At 41.1% G+C, this 22,453-nt stretch overlaps 1 protein-coding gene across 2 annotated transcripts in view; it reads right to left on the bottom strand.

The window, feature by feature from the left end:
• LOC139154386 (sodium channel protein type 5 subunit alpha-like) overlaps nucleotides 1–22,453 on the bottom strand; it is a 408,716-nt gene that overhangs the window by 67,628 nt on the left and 318,635 nt on the right. For both annotated transcript variants that reach the window (XM_070728917.1, XM_070728916.1), the window contains 2 exons: nucleotides 20,411–20,565; nucleotides 18,629–18,802 (listed from right to left, as the gene is read on the bottom strand). In XM_070728917.1, the coding sequence (XP_070585018.1) occupies nucleotides 18,629–18,802; nucleotides 20,411–20,565 (329 nt within the window). The remainder of the gene's footprint in view (nucleotides 1–18,628; nucleotides 18,803–20,410; nucleotides 20,566–22,453) is intronic.

Below are 22,453 nucleotides of genomic sequence, written 5' to 3'. Positions count from 1 at the left end.
TTCTTCTTTCAATTCCTCTTCACGCTCATCTTTTCTGCATAGGTATCGTTGACCACAAGTTGCTTAGGAATGGACTACTTCAATCATGAATCTACACCATAGATCTCTCGGTGAAGTTCAGCATCCCACTCCACTCTAGGTCCAAACCAATGATATCATCCTTTCATTTAAACAGTATTTTAACAGGCTTGGAGAAGAGGGAAATTCATAGAATAAAATGCACTGTGCAAGTTACGAAAGGAAAGCAGTCCAAACCTATCAATTAATTAAGGCAAAGAGTATCATTGCTACCAGCTGTGACAAAGAATCAACGCAGAATGTAAATGTTGAAAATTGCTACTGTCTTAAGCATTTCTCTTGAGCGGCATCAGATTTTGTTAAATCACATGACGTTAACAACCGTTTGGCAGGAAATTCTAATTGCCAAAAGGCTAATTAATCAACACTTCTTTTCATGTCACTGTGAATGTGTTTGTTTAGTGGCAAAGTCATGCTACTTCAAACAATCTATTCTGTACCTCCTCCTCCCACTTCATTTTATTGTGGATCCTAATTGTGATCTTAACGAAATTTAGAGCTGATTGATCTGGGCTGCAGCACTCCAGGAAGCCACTGGAGGGCAGCAAAGAGAGGCAGAAAGCCTACCGATAAAGGAAAACATTTGTAGCTCCGTTAAAATGAGAATTCAGTGTGGCTTTTTTCTTGCAGAAGTTTTATTGCTCAACTAAATAGCATCATTAGTGCTACCGTGTTTCCCCGATAGTAAGACCCCCCCGATTGTAAGACATATGGGGGGTTTCAGGGGGGTCGGCTAATATAAGTCATACCCCGAAAGTAAGACATATGTCTTACTTTCGGGGAAACACGGTACTAAAAGCGAGGGAGGCATCCGCTACTCCCGCCGCCGCCTTTGCTCTCCCTGCCGCGCCTGGGGCTGCCTGCTCTCCCCGCCGCGCCGAAGCCGCCTTTGGTCTCCCCGCCGTGCCTGGGGCTGCCTGCCTGCCTGCTGCCGTAGCCGGGCTGGGCGTGGGGCATCCTCGGCATTGGGCAGCAGGCAGGCAGGCAGCCCCAGGCGCGGCGGGGAGAGCAAAGGCGGCTTCGGCCCGGGCGAGGCCTCTTCTCCTCCAGGCAGCCGCGCCTGCAGCGCAACGCCGCCTAACGCCGCCCGCCCGGAGGAGAAGAGGCCTCGCCCGGGCCGAAGCCGCCTTTGCTCTCCCCGCCGCGCCTGGGGCTGCCTGCCTGCCTGCTGCCCAATGCCGAGGATGCCCCGCGCCCAGCCCGGCTACGGCAGCAGGCAGGCAGGCAGCCCCAGGCGCGGCGGGGAGAGCAAAGGCGGCTTCGGCCCGGGCGAGGCCTCTTCTCCTCCAGGCAGCCGCGCCTGCCGCGCAACGCCGCCCGCCCGGAGGAGAAGAGGCCTCGCCCGGACTTCCGAAGCCGCCTTTGCTCTCCCCGCCGCGCCTGGGGCTGCCTGCCTGCCTGCTGCCGTAGCCGGGCTGGGCGCGGGGCATCCTCGGCGTTGGGCAGCAGCGGGAGGAGCCGCAGCCTCCGGAGCCGGCCAGCCGGGCGCCCCCAGGACGCGCATCGCGGACCGGCCCCGCCGCGGCGCAGGAGGGATGGAGGCCAGGCCCGACGCCGCACAACACCGCCTAACGCCGCCCGCCCGGAGAAGAAGAGGCCTCGCCCGGGCCGAAGCCCGAAGACGAGCCGGCCCCGGGTGCCCGGGACAATGTAAGACATACCCCCAAAGTAAGACACAGTGGGGCTTTTGGGGGTAAAAAGATAGTAAGACACTGCCTTACTATCGGGGAAACACGGTAGTAGAGAGTGGGGTTTACTCTCTATTTAGATTATTCTTGCTTTAGCTAATTTCATAAAGTTAAGCAGAGTTTGGTCCAAAGCTGTTTAGTCAAAAGGAGGCAAGGGCAAAACTTTTTTGTACTGTTGCAAAGAAAGCTACAGGAATATATCCTCCGGAATAGCAGAATGTATAAATTAAATTTCCTAACAACAGAAGAGAAGATTTGTAGCTCAGGATTGAACTGTGGGGTCCCGGATGCTCTCTGATCTTGCAGACGTTTCATTATCAAAATAGCAAACTTCATCAGTGCCAGTAAAGGAATTTCTTTTCATATATGTGTCTTGCAATGGTGGGAGTGGATTGGCTGGTTCCTTGATTTGCACACTGCTTATTGCTTACTTACTTTGTTGTCTGCTTTGAAAGTTTCTTGTTTGCTTGTTATTATTGGTCTAGTGTTAATCTTAGTATTAATCTCTGCTTATCTGGATGTTGATTGCTGGTGAGAAGGCTTTTTGGTATTTTTCTTTCCTTTTTATCTTTTTGTCTCTTACAAATGGCATGAAGATGTGGTTTAGCTCTATGTGCCTGTTGATGGCTATTCCCCCTCTCCAAAACTCACAAGACCTAGGCAAACTGCATGATGGTTAAAAAAAAAGGTATTTAATTTTGAGGAAGTGTTTGGGGATGTGGGTTAACTTAAAATTAAACTGGCGAGAACAACTATGCAATCTAAACCTTCAGCCTCTAGGAATGCCTTTGCTTGTAGGATTGCTATCGCACTGGGATCTCTGAATTTGGAAACTCTATGATTCAACTCCCAGAATTCCCCAGCGAGCATGGGTGGCTGCAGAATTCTGGGAGTCGAAATCCACAAGCCTTAAAGTTGTCAAATTTGGAGACACATCTTATAGAAGCTCCTAAAATGTGCCCGGAAGGAAAATTCAAGACCTGCAGGTTGTTCATTCCTGTCCTAGAACTGCAATGAATAACAATCTTTACATTAATCTGATTAATTTCATTTTTGGAAGCATTCCTACTCTCTCCCCTAAATAAATTTGGGGAGTCATCTCAGTCAATATTTAGCCGACATAATATAACTCCTTATTCATTCAATTAAAATTTTAAATCATAAAAACAGTGCTTGTTCTTATCATTTTAATGGGTTGTTGGTCTGATTTTATTTGATCTGATAATTATTTTTTAAAACTAATGGTTATTTCATTACTTTTAAAGCCCTGAAAGCTCTTTTTTTGTTTTTAGACTATATGTTCAAAGGAGTGTAGTTTGCTTTTGTGGTCATCGCAAACCACTTTGTTGCTAGAAAATGGACTTGGTGGGGAGAAAAGTAGGACGTCCAAAGATCTCAAACGATGATACGGCATTTTAATTTTTCTGGCTCCAAACTGTGTCAATAGTTCAAATTCACTAGATCTATAATAAAACGGGATCTGCGCACAAGTGATTTGTCAAGCATCAGAAATTGTACCAATAGAAGAGAATCCCTGCAGCTCTGGGGTTGTGGGATCTTTAGTGCTCTCTGAATTTGATGGTTTTGTTGAAGACATTTCATTACCAAACTAGATAATATGATCAACACTACAATAGGGTTAAGTTTGCAGAGAGAAGGAGTAGGAGAGGACAATGACTATGGAGCCCTTTCTGTTATTTATTGTTTTATTTATTTATTTGTAAAACAAGTATAGTATTATAGTACATATTAACATAACAACGTAGAGTAGAACGTAGTAATAGAAAGGATAATAAGACAGTAGGACAGGGACATTAGGCACAAAGGTGCACTTATCAGAACTGCAGAAAAAGCAATTGCTGCCAACCTGCCTTCCATTGAGGACCTGTATATTGCACAAGTCAAAAAGACCCCTCACATCCTGGACACAAACTGTTTCAACTCCTACCTTCAAAACGTTGCTACAGAGCACTGCACACCAAGACAACTAGACACAAGAACAGTTTTTTCCCGAACGCCATCACTCTACTAAACAAATAATTCCCTCAACACTGTCAGACTTTCTACTAAATCTGCACTTCTATTCTACTAGTTTTTCTCATCATTCCTATCATCCATTTCCTCCCCATGTTGACTGTATGACTGTAACTTGTTGCTTATATCCTAAGATTTTTATTAATATTGCTTCTTCATTGCTTATTTGACCCCTATAACAATCATTAAGTGTCGTACCACATGATTCTTGACAAATGTATATTTTATTTTATGTACACTGAGAGCATCTGCACCAAGACAAATTCCTTGTGTGTCCAATCACACTTGGCCAATAAAAATTCTATTCTATTCTATTCTATTATGCACGCCCCTTACAAACCTCTTAGAAAGGGGGAGAGGTCGATTGTAGATAATGTAAGGTTGAAGATTTTGGGATCGGGGAAGCAACAACAGAGTCAGGTAATGAGTTCCAGACGGTGACCACTCTATTGCTGAAATTGTACTTTCTGCAGTCACATTTGGGGCGATTTACATTCAGTTTGTATCTATTACATGCTCTTGTGTTGTTGTTGTTAAAGGTGAAGTAGTCACTGACAGGAAGTACATTATGATGTATGATTTTATGAACAGCAGTTAAATCAGTTCAACGATGTAGTTGTAAATTTTTTAGATGTAGTATTTGAAGTCTGGAGGAGTAGGGTAATTTGTTACGTGAGGAGGAGTGAAGGACTCTTCTTGTGAAGTATTTCTGGACTCTTTCAATTGTATTAATGTCTGATATGCAGTGTGGATTCCACACAGGTGAGCTTTATTCTAGAATAGGGTTAATAAATAAGTGTTTCTACAGTAGAAGCTACGTAAGATTAGGTTTACAATTCTTAATGCTTTTTTGGCAATGCTGTTACCGTGGGGTCTAGCACTTAGGTCATTGGAAATGAGGACTCCAAGGTCTTTGACTGAGTGAGGGTCCTCTGTGAGTTCAGTTTTACCAAGTATGTATTTAGTATTTAAATATTAAATAAATAATTGCTTCGTTGTTTTCTTGCAGACATGTTTTTTTATCAAACTAGGTAATATTATCAGTGTTATAGAATAGAATTCTTTATTGGCCAAGTGTGATTGGACACACAAGGAATTTGTCTTTGGTGCAGATGCTCTCAGTGTACATAAAAGACAAGATACATTTGTCAAGAATCATGAGCTACAACACTTAGTGATTGTCATAGGGGTCAAATAAGCAATGAGGAAACAATCAATATTAATTAAAAAACTTAGGATACAAGTAACAAGTTGCAGTCATACAGTCCTAAGTGGGAGGAAATGGGCGATAGGAATGATGAGAGAAAACTAGTAGAAATAGAAGTGCAGACTTAGTAAAAAGTTTGACAGTGTTGAGGGAACTATTTGTTTAGCAGAGTGATGGCGTTCTGGAAAAAACCTGTTCTTGTGTCTAGTTGTCTTGGTGTGCAGTGCTCTGTAGCGACGTTTTGAGTTTGCTCTCCGTTTATATACAAGTGGTTTGCCCTGTCAGTATTGGTGGGAATTGTTATTTTCAGTAGTTCCTTGCTGTTGTTTACTATTTCACTGAGAGGTTTCTTAATTGGGATATTGTTTCCTTCCTGATTATTGATCTAGTATTGATCTCTATTTTTATGGGTGTTATGGTATGCATATGTGGTTTATCTCCATGTGTCTGTGGATGACCGATTTGTCAGAGGGCCAGACTGCAAGGAATTCTCTAGCATTTCTGAACTTGCTTGGGATAAGATGCTCAGAGTTTCCCAGTTGAAACAAGATGTTGGGTATCTAGAAAGATTACAGATAAGAACAACAAAGATGATTAGAGGACTGGAGGTTAAAACATATGGAGAACGGCTGCCGGAACTGGGTATGGCCAGTTTAATGAAAAGAAGGACTAGGAGTGACATGGTAGCAATGTTCCAATAGCTCAGGGGCTGCCACAAAGAAGAGGGAGTCAACCTATTCTCCAAAATGCCTAAGCGCAAGAAACAATGGATGGAAACTAATCAAGGAAGGAAACAATTTGGAACTAAGCAGGGATTTCTCGATAGTGAGAACAGTTAATCAGGGAAACAACTTTCTTCCAGAAGTTGTTGAATGCTGCAACAATGGAGGTTTTAAGAAAAAAACAGGATTACCATTTATCTGAAATGGTATAAGGCAGTGATGACAAACCTTTTTTTCCCTTGGCATGCTATCACACATGGGTTTGAGCCCACACCCATAATTCAATGCCTGGGGAGGGCGAAAACAGCTTCCCATGCCCCCTGGAGGCCCTGTGGAAGCCGGAAACAGCCTGTTTCCCCAATTTCTGATAGGCTTGTGTTTCGCCCTCCCCAGGCTCCAAAGGCTTCCCTGGAGCTGGGGGAGGGTAAAAACACCCCCCCCCGGAGGCTCTTTGGGAGCCAAAAACACCCTCCCAGAACCCTGTGTGAGCCAAAACTCAGCTGGCCGGCACACACATGCATGTTGGAGCTGAGCTAGGGCAACAGCTGGCGTGCCAGCGGATATGGCTCCGCCTGCCACCTCTGGCACCTGTGCCACAGGTTCACCATCACTGCTACAGGGTTTCCTACTTGAGCAGGGGGTTGGGCTAGAAGGCCTCAAAGGTCCCTTCCAACTCTGTTATTTTGTAGTCCCTTCTGTTCATTCTGTCTCTGTGTTGTGCCTTTAGGGAGTTTTCATCACGTCTTGGGTTTACACACATAACTGCCCTCTCTTTAGAAGGAGAAAAGTAGGGAGGGCAGATCACTCTCTCTGCGTCTTACCAAATCCCCTCTCTTTCAGCCCTCTCCAAAGGTATTAGAGTAGATACATCATTACTGTTCCATTTGATGCCTCTTTTTCCTGGAAGCACTCTGCAATTTCCCCCACCTACTCCTTTTTTATAAAGATGAGTAGGAAATTCAATACCTTTTCAAAAGAAACTTTAAAGCAGCTCCACAAAAGAATAGCATGAAAAAGAGAGGCACGCTTTGAAATTTGGCTAGAGCTCTTTGAGAATAACTGATTATAGCAGATTGCCCAATTATCGCCCAGGCCACACAAACTACATCTTGCTAATCAACTGGAGAAAGAAAAACTCAGAAAACAATTAAAGGCATTTCATGCCATCAATATATTTACTCCATATGGCAGCTTCGTTTTGAAGATGATGCGGCAGACGGCTGGCACTCAACTGGGTTCCTGAATAAGATGTTGCTATTTCAAAAGCTCTGCCAAGGGTTACCCCCTGCTTCCCCCCCCCCTCTTTTTTGGCTCCCTCTTTTAGGTGTTTTCTGAAATCTCTATGGCAGGCAAGTGTTAGAAAATCTTATTTGGGTCTTTCCTCTATAATAAGTTGGAGCGCTACCAATTTAAAGTAGACACTCTGAAAGGGACATACAGTTCATCAGGATTCAACAAACTCAAACTCAACCCAGACAAGACGGAGTGGCTGTGGGTCTTGCCTCCCAAGGACAATTCTATCTGTCCGTCCATCACCCTGGGGGGGGGGAAATTATTGACCCCCTCAGAGAGGGTGCGCAACTTGGGCATCCTCCTCGATCCACAGCTGACATTGGAACATCATCTTTCGGCTGTGGCGAGGGGGGCGTTTGCCCAGGTTCGCCTGGTGCACCAGTTGCAGCCCTATTTGGACAGGGAGTCATTGCTCACGGTCACTCATGCCCTCATCACCTCGAGGTTCGATTACTGCAACGCTCTCTACATGGGGCTACCTTTGAAAAGTGTTCGGAAACTCCAGATCATGCAGAACGCGGCCGCGAGAGCCATCATGGAGCTTTCCAGATTCGCCCATGTTTCTACAACACTCCGTGGCCTGCATTGGCTGCCGATCAATTTCCGGTCACAATTCAAAGTTTTGGTTATGACCTTTAAAGCCCTACATGGCATTGGACCAGAGTACCTCCGGAACCGCCTGCTACCGCACGAATCTCAGCGGGCGATAAGGTCCCACAGAGTTGTCCTTCTCCGGGTCCCATCGACTAAACAATGTCGTCTGGCGGGCCCCAGGGGAAGAGCCTTCTCTGTGGCGGCCCCGGCCCTCTGGAATCAACTCCCTCCGGAGATTAGAACTGCTGCCACCCTCCTTGTCTTCCGTAAACTACTTAAGACCCACCTATACCGCCAGGCATGGGGGATTTGAGACATCTTTCCCCCAGGCTCCTTATAATTTATGTTTGGTATGTATGTGCTGTTTGGTTTTTAATTATGATAGGGTTTTTAGTTATTTTTAATATTAGATTTGTGCCATTATAATATTGTTTTTATCATTGTTGTGAGCTGCCCTGAGTCTTCGGAGAGGGGCGGCATACAAATCTAATAAATTGAATTGAATTGAATTCTGTTAAAGGTGACAATTAGTCTAAAGATTCTTAAATTGAAATAACAAATAAAATTCAGGCCTTAGCAAGAGTTGTGGAAACAATGATAAAGAAACCACAAGCTTGCAGCTGAACATAAGTTGAGTAAACTAGAATTTTTGTTACGAGTGTCGCCCAGAAAGTCGCCCACATTTTTTTTCTCACCCTACAGTAATGGTACAAATGTGAAACTTTAGATATACATTATTTGAACTGTCAGGAGTGCGCGTGTAAATTTTGTGTCTTCAGACAGATAGCGTAACTGCAGCAATGTTTTGAAATGGCATCTGTAAGTGATGTACGTCACAAGCAGCGTGTCGCCATTGAATTTCTCACTGTGGAGAAAGAAACTGTTGGGAATATTCACAAACGTTTGTGTACAGTTTATGGAGAATCTGCAGTCGGTGAGGCCGTTAGAGGTGATTCCCACAGTGCAGAAATGGCTTCGTGACCAGAACAAGGAGTGGTACCGACAGGGCCTACGCACCCATGTGTCTGCTGGAGAAAGTCCATAGAACAGGACAGAGATTACATGGAAAAATAGGGAATGTAGAAGAAACATCATTCTTTCTTGTGTGCAGGTTTCATTGTGTTCAATAAATAATTATTGAAGAAAAAAAATGTGGTGCATTACCTTCTGGGCAACCCTCGTGCATCTGTACTTTATCGCTTATATGCTAAGAACTAAGAAAGCTACAGATAGTCCTCAACTTACAACAGTTCATTTCCTGAACGTTCAAATTTACGATAGTACCAAAAAAAGGTGACTTGTGTCCATTTTTCACACTTATGACAATTGCAGCATCCTCGTGGTCATGTGATAAAAATTCAGATGCTTGGCAACCGATTCATATTTATGATGGTTGCTGGTCCTGGGGTCTCATGCAATTCCCTTTTGCCACCAATAGGGAAGCCAGATTTACTTAACAATATGCAGTGTTTCACTTCATGTGTGATTTGCTGCAGCAAAAAAGGCCCTAAAGTTGACGTCTGCATTGTATAGTAATGAAGTATAAAATAAGATCAATGTATATGACCAGTTCACTATAAATGTGTAAAAATAGTTGTGTAATAGGTTGTGAGCACAACAAAATTTGTAACACAGATTTGCTGCACAAATGTCCAATGTTTTTAAATATCTTTGTTTTGTGTGTCATTCATTCATTCATTCATTCATTCATTCATTCATTCATTCATTCATTCATTAGATTTGTATGCCGCCCCTCTCCGAAGACTCGGGGCGGCTAACAACAGTATAAAAAGACAATGTAAACAAATCTAATATTAAAAATAATCTAAAAAACCCCAATTTAAAGAACCACTCATACATACAAGCATACCAAGTATAAATTCTATAAGCCTAGGGGGAAGGGAAATTTTAATTCCCCCATGCCTGACGACAGAGGTGGGTTTTAAGGAGCTTGCGAAAGACAAGGAGGGTGGGGGCAACTCTGATATCTGGGGGGAGCTGGTTCCAGAGGGCCGGGGCCGCCACAGAAAAGGCTCTTCTCCTGGGTCCCGCCAAACGACATTGCTTAGTCGACGGGACCCGGAGAAGGCCAACTCTGTGGGACCTAACCGGTCGCTGGGATTCGTGCGGCAGAAGGCGGTGTATATATCTTTATAAATAAAACTTTATAATAAAAAAAAAGAAAAGAAAATTCCAGTCATAAATCAAGGACTACCTTTATAATTTTTTTTTTGCTAATGATGAAAATAACTTTTGTAAATTGAGCTAATCTTATTTGCATTTCCTGCATTTAAATACGGCTTTCATTTTTCTCTACCTATGCTGTGGCTAGTGTCATTTCCCCTTCCTTCTTGGTTGTGCCTATGCAACCAATAATACTCCACTTTTACATAGATTTTTCCCGTTATTCCTCTCTTTTTGCAGGAGAGGCAAAATCCGTGATGCTTTAGAGTCCATTATCAAAGCACATCTTCAGGGATTTTCTCCCGGACAAAAATAGACTTTGTTTGATAGATTACTGTAGCTTCTCTGATGCCTAGCTTTACAAGAAGAATTGGCTTCAGTAATTCACAGAAATGAAATGGTCTTGGCATCCCTACAGAGAGGGGCGGCATACAAATTTAAATAATAATAATAATAATTATTATTTATTTATTTATTTATTTGTTTATTTGTTTGTTTGTTTGTTTGTTTGTTTGTTTGTTTATTTATTTATTTATTTATTTATTTATTTATTTATTTTTTTATTATTTATTTATTTATTTATTTATTTATTTATTTATTTATTTATTTATTTATTTATTTATTTATTTATTTATTTATTTATTTATTTATTTATTTATTTATTTATTTATTTATTTATTTATTTATTTATTTATTTATTTATTTATTTATTTATTTATTTATTTATTTATTTATTTATTACATTTGTATGCCGCCCCTCTCCGTAGACTCAGGGCGGCTCACAACATGATAAAACAGTTCATAACAAATGTAATAATTTACAATTTAAAATATTTTTTACAAACCCCATTTTTAAGCAGACATACATACAAAGGTACCATACATAAATTGTATAGGCCTGTGGGAGATATCTCAATTCCCCCATGCCTGACGACAAAGGTGGGTTTTGAGGAGTTTACGAAAGGCAAGGAGGGTGGGGGCAGTTCTAATCTCTGGGGGGAGCTGTTTCCAGAGAGTCGGGGCCGCCACAGAGAGGTCTCTTCCCCTGGGACCCAGAGAAGGCCCACTCTGTGGGACCTAATTGGTCGCTGGGATTCGTGCAGCAGAAGGCAGTCTCGGAGATATTCTGGTCCGATGCCATGAATAATAATAATAATATCTGAATCAAAGATCTTATTGGGCTAAAGTAAGAGGGGGAGGGAACGGGGAAGGCTGCAAGGGTTAATTTAAAAGGAAAATTGGTCTTATCTGCCCTTTTAAATTGCTTTTAGCACTCAGAAGCAAACATTACTTGACAAGGGCTTCCCCTGACTAAGGATGGAGGTGAATCTGCATAAGTTCCTTTTATTGCTATGAATTTAAGAAGCTTTCAAAATTCTTCAAAAGCAGGGTGGGGAAAAAGAACAATCTGAGGTCAAATGAAAGAGATAGGAGTAAAATTGAAACCTAATCAATTAGGTTTGGCATGCTGCCAAAAAGGTTCTTAAAATTTAGTTAGGAAAAATTGGGATTCTGTTGTTGCAGGTGTAGAAAGCTTTTGGGGGAGTGATTTTGGAGGCAATTTGGGGTGGTGTAGGAAGCTTTTGGAGGGGTGATTTTAGCAGCGAGATGGGGCAAAGGAAGCGGTAGGCTAGGGAGGATTTTGGCAGCAGGATGGGGCGGCTGCGGGAAGCAGAGTAAGCGGAGGGCTAGGGGGGAAAGTGGCAGGGAAATGGGGTAGCTCTGGCATTCCCCGCCTTGGGACTGCAGGTGCAAGCAAAAGGAAGCAGGGAATCCCGGCGGGGGCGGCAAGCAAATGGGAAATCCCGGCGGTGGCAGTCACAAGGCAGGGAAATCCCTTGGGCAGTAAGAGAGCGCACACACCTGGGCTCGGGTTCCTAAGGTGAAAATGGTTCTTAAGAAGAGGCAAACAAATCTTAAACACCGGGTTCGTATCTGATATGAAGAGGTGTTCATAAGACGAGGTATCACTGTATTAGGACGAAACTTCCCACATGGGCCACAAAATTCTTTCTTAGTAAATAAAAAATATTGGACAGCTGCCTAACCTGGTAAAATAGGGAGTATCCTATAGAAGAGGATGCATGTAACATTTTAGTAGTCGGAAAGCCTAGTGGTTAAGGCACCAACTTAGAAAGTGGGAGACTGTGAGTTCTAGTCCCAATTTAGTCATGAAAGCTGGCTGACTTTTGACCAATGACCAGGAGATAGTGAGTTCCAATTCTGCCTTAGCCATGAAAGCTAACTAGGTGATTTTGAGTCAATTGTTGTGGGAAAGATAGAAGGAGGAAGGAAGGTTATGTAAAATTGTCACCTTGAGTTATTTGTAAAGATAATGAAGAGTGGGAAATAAATAAAACAAATCAGTGTTTTATAACTGGCTATGTCCATAAGAGCAACCTATCTCATGTGGTAGTCATTTTGTAAGAATGCCCATATATTTGGTTGGTAGTTTTTAAATTTCTGGGTATTCGTATCTCAGAGGACTATGAATGTTAACATGCTTGTGAAGAAGGCACAACAGAGGCTGTACTTCCTGAGAATGCTCAGGAGGATAAATCTATCTCAGCATCTATTGTTGTCCTACTATTGCAGCACCATTGAGAGCACCCTAACATATGGCATTCTCGCATGGCATGGGAACAACTCCGTAGAGGATAAAAAAGCTCTACAGAGAACCATTAGAACTGCCCAGAATGGGCTCCAGCTACTAGCCCTGGATGATATCTTCACATCTCACTGTTTTATGAAGATTCACAACATTCTCAGAGACTCTTCTCATCCTGCTTACAATCTTTTTGGACTGCTGCCTTCTGGCAGAAGACACAGAACAATTAAAATTCAAACCACACTTTTTCTGAACATTTTTTATCCCAGAGTTATAATTGCACTTAAGAATATACTAGGGGGTCACCATCAGTGAACTGCTGAACAATACTACTTGGTCAGTTGTGTGGATGTTGGATGGTTCAGGTGGGAAATTGTGGCAGGTTGAGCATGTTTTTTGGGATTATTATGTATGTTGAGATTGGTCTTTGGCATCATACGAACTTTGTTGCATGGGTATACTGTGTATACAATGACAATAAAGTATTATTATTATTATTATTATTATTATTATTATTATTATTATTATTATTATGTCAGTACAACACAGCAAACGAGATCACTATGCTGGATTTCGTATTTCATCACCAGTCGGGCGCTTCCCAAGCACCTAGGACTGCGTGATGTAACGGCAAATTATGTTTGCCGATCCCAGTAAAGCAGCCTTTTGCAATTGACAGATGGAGATTTTGTCAATTCCGATAGTTTTCAAATGTCCGCTGAGATCCTTTGGCACTGTGCCCAGCGTGCCAAGTACCACTGGGACCACTTTCACGGGCTTATGCCAAAGTCGTTGCAGCTCGATTTTTAGATCTTCGTATTTCACTAATTTCTCTGCTGTCTCCTGGGATTGCGATGTCGATGATCCATACTTTCTTTTCCTCCACAATCACAATGTCTGGTGGGTTATGCTTCAGAATTCGGTCAATCTGAAGTCGGAAGTCCCACAGTAGTTTTGCTTGCTCATTTTCAACCACTTTTTTGGGCTTATGATCCCACCAGTTCTTTGCCACTGGTAACTGGTAGTTCCGGCACAAGTTCCAGTGGATCATTTGTGCCACAGCATCATGTCTATGCTTGTAGTCAGTCTGTGCGATCATTTTGCAGCAGCTGAGTATGTGATCGATTGTTTCATCTGTTTCTTTACAGAGTCTGTTGATTATTATTATTATTATTATTATTATTATTATTATTATTATTATTATTATATTTCTAATATGCCTACTAGTTGTAAAATGTCTCCTTCTCTGGCCAAGGCAACATTCCATTTCTAATTCTCATGTATATTTTGACCAACTTCCTTTGTGACACATTAATCTCTCTGAACCAAGCCTGGGTTGAGTTTACAACTGCTTCAGGTTTGAAAGATGGGATAAAACAATTAACTACCTTTTTTTTTTTTAGTAGACTGCTGGATCACTCCATGACAACATGGCAGCAGCAGAGTTATTTCTGAATTGGGCTGAATAGAAGTAATTTCAGAGGGAAGAAAAAGATAGCCTTTCTCTTCATGATGGTCCGTCTATCAACTCTGAAAAATAACTTAGCAGAAAAGGTAAGTGATCTACCTCCCTTCCTCATTTATCTCTTTTCGCTTGAAGATATCGGAAAGAGAGGAAACCACAATCTTTCCATCTCGACAAAATCCCCCAAAATACAAAAAGGGATTTTCTTCCTTTCTTCTCCTTCCAAAACTCTTCCCCCACCCCCCAGGCCATGATTTCTAAAAAAGCATGCTCGAAAGGAGCAGATCTTATTAATTTTAAATCAAGATTAGGGTTATGATTACGAAGACCCTCAGAGCTTTGTTTGGCTGAAGGAATGGATAAAAGTACAAGGGTAAATAAAAGGTTTATCTTCCCATAGCACCCGTGCGCAGGTCATAAAGGAAATAAGTTTTCAGTTGAGAATGTGATTAAAAAATAAATAAATCAGGAATTGATGTGATCTTACTTGCTGCTGCCTGGGTTTATTATTCCTTATAACCCCATACATGAAAATGGAGCAACAAAAAAAAAAGGGTAGATAAATTTAACATGCAAACAAAAGAAGATTTTTAAAGAGGACAATCTCAAGAATGCCAGGCCACATGTTTATGGGCTTAAATTAGAGTTGTTGACTATGCATTATCTGGGCCTACAAAAATTCTTTGGGTTGGTATGTTCAGCGTGATTGACAGTTGCCAGAGTCCAGCCAGCTCTGCAAATGCGTATGGCTCTGTAGATGAGATTGATGCCTCTTTGGAAAAAAAGAGCTATGGGTAGTCCTCAACTTATAATAGTTCATTTAGTGACCGTTCAGAGTTACAACGGCACTGAAACAAGTGACTTATGACCATTTTCCACACTTATGACCACTGCAGAATCCCCATGGTCATGTAATTTACATTCAGATGCTTGTGGTAACATATGGATTCTAAGATAATCACAGGTTTAATTCTTCCCCCAGCTTTGCTTGTTCTTCTCTTACAGTAGAAGCTATTCTAAACACTCTTTTTTAAAGACACTAGCACTACCCAATGCACACAGTTCTTTTCTCTAAAACTGAATGTTGGCCTAACTCATTAATGTGCAAAATATTACGAGGCACTGATTGGATTTTGATGGAAAAGCAGCAAAGATTGTTTGCCCCTCTGCATTTGTTTCCCAGTTAGTATTATTTAATTTGATAAATGCAATTTGCTTTCAAAATTAGTTTTTTATTTGAAAATATGACAGATAAATTAAAAAATTATCAAAATCTTTTCAAACAAGAAAAAGGTAAAATTGTCAAAGGGTGTGAAGTTTATTACATTATGAGATAGCCTAGGTGCTTATAAATGATGACATGGTGTAATATGTGTTGTTGTTCATCTGAGGTTTTATCAACCTATTTTTAGGAGTTGCTAAGGATTGGATGGTTTTTGCTATATCCTGATATGTAAAACCATAGAATTCAAAAAGGGTGTACTTTCCTTTTCACATGATCATATACTATACATCTTCCTTACTTAATTACTTACTTTCTTAGAAAATCTGAATTTGGGGAAAAGAAGGATGTAGAAGCCAGGATGTTAAAGGTAATAGTTGTAAAATTACAGGCAAAAATAGAAGTGATTAAAAACCTGAGTACAGTACTTGCAAAAAGTCCCCAGAAGTATGGATATTCTCTGGGGTAGCTCCTTACCCTACACTCAAAAATAAGAACAGTGAATTCATCAATAACATGCAGAAACCTGTTGAAAATTTAGCTATTCAAATAAGGTGCTGGAGATAGGCTCTTGTACATGTAGGAAATGTTTGCTGTGGTTTTATGATATTTAAAGTTAGAGCATGATTAAATTATGCTTTATTGAACTTTATTTACTTTTTGCTATATCTTATCCATTTCATTATTAGTTTGAAAGCCCAACTAAAGTGACAAAGATATAGCTCTGATCAGTCAAGCAAATACATCCATGTTAAGGCAGATCCCTGCAAGTGAATTTTCTCCTAAAGCACATTTTAAGGCATGTAAGCAGCCTGAACAGGTAGTCCTCGCCTTACGACCTGTCACTTAGCAACCATTCAAAGTTATAATGGAAAGGCACCTTATGACCTGGATGCAACGTTCCAATGGCCACCAACCTCTCCATGTGATCATATAACCACGATTTACAATATTTTGGCCAGAAACTGCTTTTTACTATTGATTTTCTGCAAATAAAGCATCTATATGAAAAATAGCTTCACTTAATGATCACTGCATTTGTTTAATGACTGCCACAAAAATAGCCGTCAAAATTTGGCTCTGTCAACTTAATGCTTAACGATTGTCACAACTTATGACTCTAATTGCAGCTCAATTACAGTCATAAGTTGAGGACTACCTGTATAATGACCACAGTACCTGAAAGGTTTCCTAGAGTTACCTGCTAGAGCTTCACTATGAGGAAGATGAGCAGTTAGAAAGTTGGATAAATAAAAAAATAAAATTACAAAAATCAAGGTTCATATTCTTTTTCCGTCTTTAAACAAAAACTGACCAATCCGAAATTTTCTTCTATTGCTAAAGAACCTGCTTTGTTCCAAACCAACCTGAGAAGCTCCCATTGTGTTAGAAGTAAATGAGGGATGAAAGTACGCTGCTCAATAAATAAATAAATAAAGGGAACACTTAAACAACGCAATATAAATCCAAGTAAATCAAACTTCTCTGAAATCAAACTGTCCACTTAGGAAGCAACACTGATTGACAATCCATTTTACATGCTGTTGTGCACATTCAACTTTGTACAGATTGATACAGATGAAATATTGATACAGATGAATATTTCATTCATTCAAGTCTAGGATGTGTTCTTTGAGTGTTCCCTTTATCGTTTTTGAGCAGTATATTTCCTGACAATCTATCTAACCTTTTTTTTAAATCCTAAAATCTAAATATTGTCTTTCTTTTAGGATCATCCTTTATGCCATTGTTAATCCTTTTCTTAATGGAAATATTCTGACGAGCTAAGTTCTTAAAACCTGAACAGAATTTTCAGAAAAAGAAACCCAGCATTTCTTAAGGACTGAATTGGTTGCAAAGTTCAACACAGGTCATTTCCCTATCAGAAACTTTCATAGCACCAACCAGCCATCACTGAAATATTTTTTTTTCATTTCTATTCTTTTGGGACTTAGAAAGATACTGTAGTAGGCTGCTGGTGAAGAAATGACGTTAGAAAGATTTGTCTTAGGAATCAAGTACTGGTATTTCTCGACTTACAACCATTGATTTTGCGACCGTTTGAAGTTACAGTGGCAGTGAAAAAAGTGAGTTATGACCAGTCCTTGCACTTACGGCTCTTTGGGTATGACTATGGCCATATGATCAAAATTCAGGTGCTCGTCAATCCATGTGTGGTGGCATCCTGGAGCCATGAGGTCCCTGTTTGTGACCTTCCCTTCTGGCTTCTGACATACAAAGTCAGCGGGGGAACTTGTATTCTTTGAACAGCCAGCACATGTTAGCTTTGCTTAACAACTGTGGCAAAAGAGATTGTAAAATTGGACACAAGTCACTTAACAACCACTTTGCTTAACAACATTAATTCTGGTCCCAATTATAGTTGTAAGTTGAGGACTATCTGGATGTCGAGAAGAGACTGTGGAGATATGAATGAGGGACTGCATTATTGGGGAATTAAGCCTTTTCTAATTATTATAGATGTTATGTCCATTTTGTTTCCCCAATATAGCATGAAATTTAGTTTCCTTAAGTTCTAATTATGCCCAGTGTAAGCTTTCCTCTTAGTGGTGAAAAGATCTGCCTCCTTGCCAGGTCGTAGTAAGATTGTAAGAAAGATACTAGGACAGTGATGGCGAACCTATGGCACGGGTGCCACAGGTGGCACATGGAGCCATATCTACTGGCACACAAGCCATTGACCTAGCTCAGCTCCAATGTGCATGTGTGTGCCTGCCAGCTGATTTTTGGCTTGCGCAGAGGTTCAGGGGGGGCATTTTTGGCTTCCAGAGAGCCTCTGGTAGGATTGGGGACGGTGTTTATACCCTCCCCCAGCTACAGGGAATCCTTTTGAGCCTGGGGAGGGCGAAACATGAGCCTACTGGGCCCACCAGAAGTTGAGAAACAAGCCGTTTCTGGCCTCCAGGGGGCCTCCATGGGGACGGGGCGGGATAAAATTATTTTCGCCCTCCCCAGGCATTGAATTATGGGCGTGGGCACCCACTCATGCACAATAGTGCAAATGCATGCTCTTTTGGCCCCCAAGGAAAAAAAATGTTCGCCGTCACTGTCCTAGAAAGTCTCCCCTGTAATATATGTGGTGCTTTTGTCTCTCAAAGTCCAGTTCAATAGTTAGAATTCTTGCAATCCTGTCCCTTTTCCCTGGATAAATCTTACTACAGAGGAAAAAAAATGAAAAGGTGCTAGAGAGGAAGTAAACTCACGTTCTCCTTCAGAACTACTCAAGGAAGGGACTGCAATTGGTGAACCATTGTGATTTCACATCCCTCATGTTCTTCTACTAAAAAAGGCTGCTGAATCAAGAGGTCATTCAAACCAATATTTATATCCAGGTGTCTAATTCCAGAGTAAAAAGGCAAATTTCCTTAGAGGCCATCCTTACGTGGGGTTTCTAAACGTCCAATGCCATGGGTTCATTTTTCACCACCCCAAGGAAGCTCAAGCCCCATATTTAGCCAGGGATCTGTGTCCATCACATACAATGCCATCTGGAAAAGTGACATGGTACTTACATCCACAATGAGGAAATCAAGCCAGCACCAAGCGTTGGTGAAGTACTTCTTAAAGCCATAGGCCACCCATTTCAGAAGCATTTCCAAAACAAAGATGTAGGTGAAGATTTTATCAGCATATTCCAGCATGGTTTTGATGTTCTTCCTTTCATCCAAGTAGATGTCTTCAAAGGCCTGGGAGAACAAAGTGGCACATTAAAGCATTTCCCGTTGCAGATATTCTTTTTAAAAACAATAAAGAATGACTGAGTTGGGAGGGACCTTGGGTGGCTTTTAATCCAAGCCCCTTGCTCAAACAGGAAATCCTATGCCCCTTGAGACCAATGGTTGTCCAATCTCTTTTTAAAAACTAAGTGAGGAGTACCCCCAAATTCTGGAGGCAAATTGTTCCCCTGATCAATTATTCTGACTGTCAGGAAATTCTTCCTTAGTTCTAGATTACTTGTCTCCTGGGTTAGTTTCCATCCATTGCTTCTTGTTCTACCCTGGAGAATAGGTTGATTCCCTCTTCTTTGTGGCAACCCCTGAGATACTGGAACACTGCTATCATGTCTCCCCTGGTCCTTCTTTTCATTAAACTAGCCATACCCAGTTCCTGCAACTGTTCTTCATATGTTTTAGCCTCCAGTCCCATAATCATCTTTGTTGCTCTTCTCTATGCTCTTTCTACAGTTAGAAGGGAACTTGGAGATCTTCAACTGCTCAAGGAGTAGGTCAGTTTCTAGCCCCCAGTGTTGCATATTTTTCTTTGACCAACACCTGATTTCCATTGTCTTACTCAGAGATCCTATTTACCGGCTGCTACTGGATTGTCTAAGGCAGTGTTTCACAACCTTGGCAACTTGGAGATATCTGGACTTCAACTCCCAGAATTCCCCAGCCGGCGCTGGCTGGGGGATTCTGGGAGTTGAAGTCCAAATATCTCCAAGTTGCCAAGGTTGGGAAACACTGGTCTAAGGTGTCCATCCTTAGCAACTTTAAGACTTGTAGACAGTGTTCCCTCTAATTTTTTTTTGGAGTGGGCAGAAAAGGATAGTGTCTGAGCGGCAGTCCCTTCGGGACTGGGCGGCACAGAAATAATAAACAAACAAACAAACAAACAAACAAACAAACAAACAAAAAACCCACCCTGTTTTTCCTCAGAGAATTTCAAAATAAAATACTGTACTGTGTGTCTATAACAGTGAGCTCATAATAGGGCAACTCTATCAATATCAAAATGCCACTTAAATAGTTGAGCTAGTTTCAAACTAGATTTTGATTCTCTTTCTCTCTTCCTTACTCCCATTCTTTTTCTTTCTCTTTTCCTTCCTCTCTTTTTTCTATCTGTTTCTCTCTCTTCCTCTCTCTCTCCTTCCCTCTCGGCTTCTGGGCAGGTTTGGAAAACTCTGAGTTGATGATGATTTTTAAGTGAGCGATTGCTCACTGCTCAGCTTAGAGGGAACTATGCTTGTAGACTTCAACTCCCAGAATTCCCCAGCCAGTCGAAGTCCACAAGTCTTAAAGTTGACAAGACTGAACACTCCTGATCTAACTGAGATGTTTGGCATTATTCAACGAAGGGAGAGAATATCTAATTAACGACTCATCCTCAAATAAAGGATTTCCTAAAATGAAGTATCCATCCCTTTATGGACAACAAAAGACTTGAATCTTTCTTCAAAACCAGCAATGGGTAGTGTTTTCCATTATATCCAAGAGGAACCACACACTGAGATAATAACACAAATCACATGTATTTTTTCCTTTGAAGGGGGAGGAAATTGTAGGTTTTATATTCACCAAAGCTCCACTGCTGAGAAGAATCATGAAAATGATGAACGTCTCAAACCAACTGTGTTCAACGATTTGATAGCAGGTTTTCCTCAGGCGCCACCAAACTTTGCCAGGGAATTTTGTGACATCCACCGAACAGCATGGGAGAATATGGACACAAGCTAAAAGAAGAAGAAGAAGACAAAATAATCGCTTGAAATTGAAATTAGTATAGGAATATTTTTGGTGGCTCCACTTTAGAAGCAAGATCAGTCTACAATATAGCTAGTCTTACGATCAGAATTGAGTCCAGAATTCATTAAGTAAGACATTTGTTAAGTGAATTTTGCCCCATTTTACATCCTTTCTTGCCACAGTTGATAAGTGAATTATTGCAGTTGTTCAGTTAGTAACACAGTTGTTAAGTGAATCTGGCTTTCCCATTGAGCTAAATCAACTCTCCTGTCCCTCTGAAGATTGCTGATGAGGACGAATGCCATACGGGGCTTCAGTGTTCCTAGCTCAAATTTGCTTACAAATATTTCTTACAATTCACTGGTAACAGATTTAACTTTGCTCCAGACTGTGACGGTGGGCAATCATTCTGGGAATAAAAGCAAGCATTTAGATCCAATTTAAAAAGTAATGCATGCCATTTCCTCACGGATTCTCTTCTTTTTTTTATCTCTCATTCCTCTTTATGGTCCTTTCCCTTAAAAGCACAACTATTGCATAGCGGGGGAAAAAAATCTTATATGACATCACAATAAAATCTGCCATGGGACAATGGCATATTGTGTGTGTATCAATGGATGGATGGATGGATGAGAGAAAGAGAGTGGAGTGTGTTTTAAAATAGCAGGCTTTTACAACTGTGAGAAAGGAAGATAATGCTAGGTTGCCATAGACCAGGAGGCCTGGACCAGGCAGAAATATTGGCAGACAAACTCAGGGTATTTTGGAGAACTACCAAGACCATCCTTTCTCCAGGTATGTATTTTTTTTTCATATCGTTTCCATCGCCCTATGCTAGCATGAAGTTAAACATTGCAATTTATTTTATTTTATTTTTATTTATTAATTTTGTCCAATACATAATACACATTGAAGAGAATACATATGTAATAATATAAGTAAAGAATAGAATAGAAGAAAAGATATAAAAGTATAGGTGAACATATTTGAAAGGAAGAAAAGATAAATGAGATAAGGAGAGACAATTGGACAGGGGACGGAAGGCACACTGGTGCACTTATGCATGCCCCTTACTGACCTCTAAGGAACCTGGAGAGGTCAATCGTGGATAGTCTAAGGGAAAAATGTTGGGGGTTAGGGGTTGACACTACTGAGTCAGGTAATGAGTTCCACGCTTCAACAACTCGGTTGCTGAAGTCATATTTTTTACAGTCAAGTTTGGAGCGGTTAATATTAAGTTTGAATCTGTTGTGTGCTCTAGTGTTGTTGCGATTGAAGCTGAAGTAGTCATTGACAGGTGGAACGTTGCAGCATATGATCTTGTGGACAATACTTAGATCGTGTACGTATTAGGCATCATAGTTCTAAGCTTTCAAGACCAAGGATTGATAGTCTGCTTTCGTAGGGCATTCTGTTTCGAGTGGAGGGGTGAAGGGCTCTTCTGGTGAAGTATCTTTGGACATTTTCAAGGGTGTTGATGTCCGAGATGTGGTATGGGTTCCAGACAGGATGGGTCTGGCAAAGGTTTTGTAGGCTCTGGTGAGTAGTGTGAGATCGCCAGAGCAGAAGCTGCGTAGGATCAGCTTAATAACTCTAGATGTTCAACACCTCTAAAATTCCCAGACTGATAATGCCAAACTGAACAAATAAATACATACTCTTACATGGAGATCTGAAAGGATGGTTAAAAAACAGGGCCGGACAAGAAAGAAGGAAGCTTATCAAAGAGAAAAGCAACTCAGAATTAAGAAGAAATTTCTTGACATTGGAAACTATTAATGAGTGGAACAATTTGCTTTCAGGATGCTTCATTGCTGGAGGTTTTCAAGGAGACAGTGGACAGTCATTTGTCCAGAATTTCATAGGATCTCCTAC

Source organism: Erythrolamprus reginae, chromosome Z (assembly GCF_031021105.1).
Source record: "Erythrolamprus reginae isolate rEryReg1 chromosome Z, rEryReg1.hap1, whole genome shotgun sequence".
In the NCBI taxonomy this organism is placed as follows: domain Eukaryota; kingdom Metazoa; phylum Chordata; class Lepidosauria; order Squamata; family Dipsadidae; genus Erythrolamprus; species Erythrolamprus reginae.
The sequence above is the reverse complement of the archived record's forward strand: the minus strand, read 5'-3'. Positions and strand labels throughout refer to the sequence as shown.